Raw genomic sequence first — 8,671 nt, forward strand, 5'->3', positions numbered from 1 at the left:
TCCTGGAATGGTCCGTCCTGGCTGACTGTTCCTCCCAGCAGATGTCCGGGTAATTAAAATCACCCATGACAACTACATCCCTTGCCCCAGGTGCCTCTGCAAGTTGGCCCAAAAATTCCCGGTCCAGCTCCTCACCTTGGTTGGGAGGTCTGTAGTAGACCCCCACCATCAAATCACTCTCCCCACGGTCCCCTGGAATCTTAACCCAGCACTTCAGCCTGCCCTTCCTCTGATCCCATTCTGCTGGCAGAGGATGTATAGTGCTCCTTGACATAGAGCGCCACACCCCCGCCTTTCCTTCCTTCTCTATCACACCTGTAAAGCCTATAGCTCCTAATGCTAACTGCCCAGTCATGGGACGAATCCCACCACGTTTCTGTTTGCCCTATGATGTCTGGGTTTGAACTAGCTATTCTGAGGACGAGTTCCTCCTGTTTATTCCCCATACTGCAAGCATTGGTATATAGGCATTTAAGGCCTGTGTGTGCCACCCCCAGTTTAGGGAGACTGTCTGGACCCCCGTTTCTTACCTTAGCACTCCTTGCCTTTGTCACCTGTCCTGCTCGGATGGCATCTCCTCATCTTCCTGCAGCCCCCTCCCCCGGCGAGGCTAGTTTAAAGCTCGCCGTATGAGATCAGCCAACCTGGAAGAGAAGACACGCTTGCCTTTAGGAGAGAGATGAAGCCCATCCCACCCCAGCAAGTCCCCCACCCGAAAGCATGGGTCATTATCAAGGAACCCAAAGCCTGCCTGGCGGCACCAGCTGCATTAGCTCCAGTTGACCATGCCAGTGCAGGCCTCGTGTCGCCGTCCCCACCTACTCACCGGAAGAAGAGAGGAAAATAACACCTGTGTCCCTGTCTCCTTCAGCTTGTCTCCTAGAGCCTTGAAGTCCTTCATAATGCGGTCAGGGTCGCCCCGGCTGTGTTGTTCGTACACACATGGACGACAACCATGGGGTACTGGTCTGCAGGTCGGATGCAGGCCGGGATCCTTTCCGTGATGTCCCTGACCCGAGCCCCAGGCATGAAGCAGACCTGTCATGTCCAGGGGTCGGGCCGGCAGATGGGACCTTCCTCCAGGACCCAGCGTTTCTTTCTCCTGGTGTTCGCTCTCTGCCCATTCCTGCCCATTCCCTGTTGTGTGGGGAGTGGCATTGTCCCTGCCAGAGGCCATTCCACCATCCTCCTCCGTCACAGCTGCCAGGGCATCAAACCTGTTCCCCAGCTGAACCTGGGGAGCTTCCACTGCTCTAGGCCTAGCAGCTCTGGATTTGGGCACCTTCTTCCACTCCTGTGTTGGATGCGTCTCCTGTGGGGGCTGTACAGTGGATGACCAGGCCTGCAGAGAATAGAAATAGGCATCAATTTCGTCCTCTGCATCCCTGATCCCCCTCAGCCTGCTCACCGCTGCCTGGAGCTCACTTACCTGCTCCTCCAGGGCCCTAAGTTGTGCCCAGGAGGGACAGGCAAGGAGACCTCCAGGCCCCACCCCACCCCGGGTTGGAAGGGACCTGAGCAGATCATCAAGTCCAGCCCCCTGCCATGGCAGGAAAGAGTACTGGGGTCAAACAACCCCAGCAAGGTGGTTGTCTAGCCAATCACCTATAATTATTAAAAACAGTCAAAATGCTTTGTGTTGGTAGACTAAAAACAATTTAAAGTGTTGTTTGCCTCTTTACATCAGTTCTCTATCTGAAGATGAATTGTTAATTTGTCTACAGCAGTTACCTTTACTTTTCATTATGTGGTGTTATTTTTAGTATCTTCTGGAATGTACGTAGTTTGTGTCTAGGTTAGTTGCCCTGGTGGAAGTCTCCCTGCTGAACAGCCATGTGGCTGCTGTAATTTCATTGTACATGCTGGCCCTCTGGGCTTTTTAAGGCCCCTTTTATCTGTAGCTAAATTTTTTGCTATAGTCTCTAGGGCTTAGTCTCTTATCCCTGTCCTAGCTGCCAAGACACCACAGTACCCTAAATACACCCTTCCCCACTCTGGGCACATCTACACATGATGTTAACTGCACAGTAGCCTAATAATACTGTGCAGTAGCGTGCCACAACACAAACAGTGCTAATACATTACTGTACAGTATTATTAGGCTACTGTGCAGTAGCATCATTAAAAAGTCATGTGCCAGCACTGTTGCACAGTAGCATTAATTTAGTTGACTAAACAAATACTAAAAGTAATACTCAGTAACTACAGTGCATTAATGAACATGTAGACATGCCGAGTCAAGGAAATCTTATATTGATGTAAATAGATACCAACTTTACAGAAACAATCAGTTTCCTCACCATTCTTGAGCTCTTGTTGGTATTCAGTTGAGCATCTTTTCAGGCATCTTGGGTTCCCTATCTTGGCTCAACTCTTGCAGGCAAGGCTTCTCTTCAGAATCACAGAGTGACTCCCATGGTTAACATCTGTTCACTGGGCTACCCCCTATGAGTCCCTCTCTGAGTCTCTTGTCAGTTTCTCAGACTTCATGTTTTTTACCCCTCAGTTCTGACATTAATCTTTTTTCCTTTTTGTGGGTTTTCCAATCCTTAAGTCCCTATCTCTCTGTAGATAAACTGGCTTCACCTAGGAAGCAGCCACCTTCATCTGTGAGTTAGATCTCTTCAAGTGCCAGTAATTTTTAACAACAATCCTATTCACAGACAGACCTTCACCTTCTTATCTTTCCAGCTCAAAGAGTATGGGGCAGGAATACAGTAAAATAATCACAAAAGCCGAAACATACAGAAAGTTCATTATCTTAGACATAATTTGTGAATTGTACATAGGTTCTTCAGGTTATCATGGACTGGTTGCCATAAAGCAAAGTTGAAGTTTAGCATTAGAATTTAAATGCTGTTGCTGTGCTATTACAGGTATTTGGATGTAACATGACAATGTCAAATGTGTTTGCTTTGAGGGTGTGCTCTGTTTGTGCCACTCTTGTTTGTAGCAGATTTTCACCAGCTCCTAAAACTAACCCTGAAGACAGTGGGAAGTGAGGAGAGCCAAGTCATATCTTTAACAAGCTGAAAAGTTTCTAACCAGGAAGTGTTTTTCTTGTTCTTGAGCTAGCTTTATTATCATACTTTCTTGGACCTTTTGTTTGTCTTGTGTTTGATTACAATCACTTGTCAAATGCTTTTGAAAATGTTAACTTATAACTAGGTTCATCATGATGCATCTTTCTCTCTCACTTTATTTTTTTTAACTGGAAATGCATTTGGAGAACTCCAGCAGATAAGTTGCATGTTTTGTAGATTGCCCAAATGCATCTCAGATGTCACTCCAGTTGTACATGTATCCTGCATAACTTCCAAAAAAGTTTAACAACTTTAGTATGACAGCTTCAGGCTATCACTTTGTTTCAAATGATCAAATCCAGAAAAGAATCGGTATTAATATTAGAGACCCTTTTTTTTTCTCTTTCCTTGAGGCTTACAGAGTGACTAACATCTTTAAGGACTCTCCAGCAGGCAGACAAGAGCCCAGCTATTCGTTGTGCATTTTTTAACACTTACTCTTACATCACAATTTCAGGAACTTGAATGTGAAAACTTGCTAAACCTGAAATGAGTGTTTCAGAGCATAATGGCAACCTCTTGGAAATACTGTGCTTCCTTCAAACTAAGATGTTGTGCCTATTGGGCGTGTCTACATGTATTCTTATGGCAATGTTGTAACTGCCATGATTTAGTAAGTCCTTTTGAAAGTGCTAAATCATGATTCAGTGACAACCTATACTGTGCCATATATGCAGTGCAGTTATTTTTAGCAACTACTTTGCTGTGGCGGCATGCTATACTGAGGGAGCGCATCACTACGGCAAAGTAGCTGCTGGTCACGTGTAGACTCGCGGATGCTACATCTCTGTAGCTCACTGCTACAACGATGTACATCGTGGGTGAGTCATGTGTAGGACTCACCCACAATGTCACTAATCTTTACATTGAACACTATCATGATATCTTCAGATGTTTTTAGCATTAGAAATCAACTTCAACTCTAGCACTTTAAAACATTTTTTTATAGTTTTGTATTTGTAAATAGATTTAACGTTTCACTTTTATATAAATGTAGCTAACTTAGGGCTTAAAATTTATATCAAAAGGTATTACTGATATACTTTGTACTTAATGGACAAATTAATTGATGACCAGGTTGGCTGGTTTTCACACAGGGAGGAGGGGACAGTACTTAAAGGAAATATTTAAAACAGTTCCTTACCACTTATTTCTGTCTTAATAGTTCTTTCTGATATGCTATTGGAGACATTGTATATATTAAGTTCATACATTAAAGTTAGCTGTTCACATTTAAGTTGATAAGTATAGTCAGTCTCATTTAGTAGCAAGTATCCATGACCATAAACTCCTACATTTTATATACCTATGTTATATATCTATTTTTCTTACAGAAGCCTCATTTAATAGAACCACATACAAGTGTTCACTCTGAAGAGAGCACAGGAGGTGCAAAGAAAACTGTGAGTATTTAAATACTTGCATTGCCATTTTCAGTTATGAAGTAAACAGTTAAAACCAGGGAATGAAGATACTCTATACACCAAAGTGAGGTATGGTGGTTTTGTTTTGTTTTGTTATTTTTTTAGTAGTGTACAAGTTAAGAGATAAGGTAGCAGGTAGAATTTCTGTTAAATCAACTAGTCAGAAGACAAGTGGTTGGTTTGTGGAATAATTGATGGTTTTCTTTCTTTAAGCAAAAACAAAGAGCTCAGACAACAGTGCAGCAAAGGCATGTGTTCCATAGAGAATCATCTGTGTTGTCTGTATGTAGAAGAAAAAAGTATGAGCAAAAAGCTGAAAAAATGAGGCTTAGAAGATGGAAAATTGCAGAACACAGGCTTCCTTCCCAAAAGACAGACAGGCCTCATCAACAACAAAAACATGTCATTTCCTTGTTGGAGAAGGTGGAGGATCACAAAGTTTCACTGGTGCAGTATTGCTTGCTATTTCTTTGTTTTAATTTCCTTGCAAAATAGCTTTCAAATTTGCTGAATGCATTTGTTGCAGTTATTCAGTTGCACTTGCTATAAGAAGAAGTTTAAGAATATCCAGGTACAGCAAAACAGGATTTGTGAACATTACCTTTTCAGTTTGCTCTGTTTTTTGCCAATCTCCTTTCATGTTAGTTTGCATGGTCCTTGAGATGTAAGTTTATTTGTTAAGAACAGTTGCAAAGACTGTGGTACAGTAGGCCTGTGAAAGTCCATTCCACAGCATGTTTTCATATGGCTAAATTTAAGTTTCTGTGTGCTGTTCATAATTGTTACTAAGAGTCCTTATTGTAGTGTCTAGAAAGTCCTGCTGTGTTAGTTGTAACATAATGGACAGTCCCTGCCCTGGCAAGCTTTACAGTCTAAATGATTAGAATTTAAAGAGAGACACTCCAAGAGAAAGCATAGTAACTAGTAGGGGTCTGTGAAGCTTTGGTCCCTTATTCAATTCAACGGCAATTCGACCCGATTCAGTGGCCAAATCTCTGAATCAAATCAGAGGACCCGTTAATCTCTCCGAATCAATTCAGAGACATTCAGAAAGATTTGGAGATTCAGATACAGAGGCAGCTTTAAATGTTTCTTCTACATACTTCTAGGTAGCAGGGGCTCGTGAATGCTGTGACGCTGGGGCACATGTAGTGTCCCACAGAAGCATGGTGGGGCTCCCCAGCACGCTCAGCAACAGACCTGGAAGTGGACCAGAAGCACTTATAATCCACTTCTGGGTCTGCCAGGGAGAGCAGTGGGCCCCCCACCTCCCATCCCTCCCGGCTCAATGACTGGTGCCTCCCTGGGTCAGGGCGGGGGGCACCCAGGGTCCCACTGCGGCCAATCATTGAGCCAGGGAGGTGCGGGGGTGCGTGCTCCCTGGCAGACCCACAAGTGGGTCGCAAAGCATATGGAGGGCCCCCACACACTCCTGTGGGACACTCCATGCGCCCCAGCATCACAAGCCGCGCTGGTACCTCAAGGTACGTAGAAAAAACTTTTAAAGCTGTGTCTGTGTCTAAATCACTGATTCTCTGAATCAGCTCGAATCTTCAGATTCGGATTCAGCTGAATCGAATCAGGGACAGTGATCCAAATCAACAAATTGAATCCCTGTCCCTGATTCGTGCCGAATCCAAATCAAATAGAGCCCACTTTGCACACCCCTAGTAACTAGTGTAAACTTACACACCACAAGACAAAAAATATTAACCCTTCTTGCTTTAAACAAGTTAAGATATAGGTCTTGGGGAATTATTCTTTCTTGGCCTGTACATTGCCTTGTATATTCATGACCTTCAGTTTCTGCCATACTACAAATAAAAGGTGATTGTACTATTCTATTTCTAACTAGGTCCTATTCTTTTTCTTGCTTAGATACTGGTTAGAGATTTTCTTACACAATTATGCCTTCTACTTTCCATAGGGAAGTTCAGTCTGAGAAGGCTCTTCTATTGTTTTGACCCTCTGAGCTATGCTGGGGAGTTGTGATGACTACTCATAGGTCATCCAGAAGGGAGGGTGGAATTGAGATGTGTTGAGAATGAAGCTGGAGTGTCTACCATGAAAGCTAGGCCTTTGGGCAACTGAAGAAGCACATAAAAGAGATTGACCAAAAAACTCTCCTTTCTTCACCACCACTGAAAAAGAGAGGGAACTTAAAGGATTTAGCATCTTAAGGGACATATAAAGAGCAGCCCAGGATAGATGGGGATGATGGAACCATGTTTGCCCTAAAAGCAATGTTTGACTATGCATGAAGGATTCAGATTCTGATAACCAAATTAAACTATATACCCAGTCAGTTTTTACTTCTCAGTGACAGCTTTCTGTTTACATATTTTCTGTGGCTAGTTGCAGGTTCTGTTGTCTTGTCTTGAAAAATGGGTTAGTACTTCAAAGAAAGATGATAATGACTTTCTCTGACATCCCTTCTCTATTTAGCCAATGCCCAAGGAAAGAAGCATTCAGTACAAATTGCATCATATTTTTAGCACATGGGTACTCATATGTTGCAACACCAGTATTTCTAGTCATCCTTTTACTTCTAGAAGCTAATTAACAACATTTTTTCTGCATTGGGAGTTGCACTAATGTGTTTTTGTCACCTGTAGCTGGCAATAAACTTAGAATTCTCAATTCTTAATTCTCATATTATGGTATTACATTAGGATATGATAAATACTGCCTTTGAAAAGATGGTATGAATAGTTTATTTCCTAACAAGTTCTGTTAGTTGCTGATTCTTCACTCTCCCTTAGAGCTACTCCCATAACATGTTTATTTACAAAAACAAAATATGAGAAAATTAAGCTTCCCCCAAAAAGGGATAGGAACGAAAGACTTTTACAACATGGAAAATAGTGCAGTGCCTTCTATAGTTCAGTTATATCCCAACATTTCTTTTTCATAGCTAGAAGAAATAGGGTGTCTGGAAACAGTAAGTAATACAAGTGTAAATTGGAAATGTGGTTTTCAAATTACCTGAAGTCACACAACTCTTCCATATTTCTGCTTCTACCATGGAAGACTATTACTATCTTAAAAACTGATGTGGAACCAGGTGACCCAGCCCAGCAGTGGTGGGCCACTGTGCCATTACCCCCAATCTCTTTGCAGAACCCCAGAGTTCTGTGGAACAATTTGAAAACCATTGAATTAGAAGATCTTTGTGTGACTCTCAAGTTCTGTAGTTAAACTGGTTAGGATAAAATATTGCTGGTGCCATCAATCTTTGTACTTCAAAGTAAGTTCATAACCTCAAAATGTCTGGAAGAAATTACTTCCCCCAGACCTCAGATATATTGGATGACAGGACATTGCACATTTAATTTATGTTTGCACCCTGGGTTCTGTGCCTTTTCTATTGATTGCTATAGAAAATTAGATGTATTATTGGTTTAACATGATAGAGTAATTCCCTATCTTATATGAGGGCATCTGAGTCTTATCTGAGGGCAAGAAAATGTGAGGAAGCAGATGCTGTCATGAAGACAGATTTGTATTCTGTATGTAAACCTCATATACATGAAATGATAAAATTCAGTGTTAAATCCTCAAAAGACTAAGGCCAGGTATTGCTTTTTTTTCTGGAAGTGCAAATAGAACGCACAACTGCAGCTGCAAATCAGTGTTGCACTTCACAGTCAGTCAGTGAAAGGTTTGAGTACTCAGACACGAACACAATTGTGTTGCCTGCACAGAACTGCAAATACAAAGTTTTGCAAGAAATTGCCATCTTCAGCATAGTGGCTGTCTTCTTGAAAAACTAGTCCTAAAAGCACAGATAGGATTGAGCAGTGTGTGTGAATATTATGGTAGCTTGATGGATCTCATGAAAACAAAATACAAAAAAAAGTCTCTTTGGGGGATTTAGACTTACAAAACAGAAAACAAAAGCAGTTTGCATTGTTATTTAATAAGGTTAACATTTCCCAACATGGACAGCTATCAACATTGTTTGAATTAGTGACATTGTGACGACTACCAAATTACCCATCAAGTATGATGGTGGGGTGGGGCTGGCAGGAATGGAGGCCTATGTCCAGCCCCACACCCTCCCTTCCCCCTGCCGCTTCTCGTCACTCAGCCCCACCCAACGCCCCCCTTGCCACCCTGGGCCCAGCCTCGCTCAACCCCTGCCCCCCTGCTGCTCCTCGTCCG

General features: G+C 42.6%; 1 protein-coding gene across 1 annotated transcript in view; it reads left to right on the forward strand.

Annotated features, from left to right (window-relative positions):
• Positions 1 to 8,671, forward strand: part of MORC1 (MORC family CW-type zinc finger 1) — a 94,365-nt gene that overhangs the window by 46,856 nt on the left and 38,838 nt on the right. Inside the window, exons 22-23 of the mRNA XM_019557094.1 lie at positions 4,418 to 4,486; positions 4,721 to 4,954. Of these exons, the coding sequence (XP_019412639.1) occupies positions 4,418 to 4,486; positions 4,721 to 4,954 (303 nt within the window). The remainder of the gene's footprint in view (positions 1 to 4,417; positions 4,487 to 4,720; positions 4,955 to 8,671) is intronic.

Source organism: Crocodylus porosus, unplaced genomic scaffold (assembly GCF_001723895.1).
Source record: "Crocodylus porosus isolate Cpor-Errol unplaced genomic scaffold, CroPor_comp1, whole genome shotgun sequence".
NCBI classification, from domain to species: Eukaryota; Metazoa; Chordata; order Crocodylia; family Crocodylidae; genus Crocodylus; species Crocodylus porosus.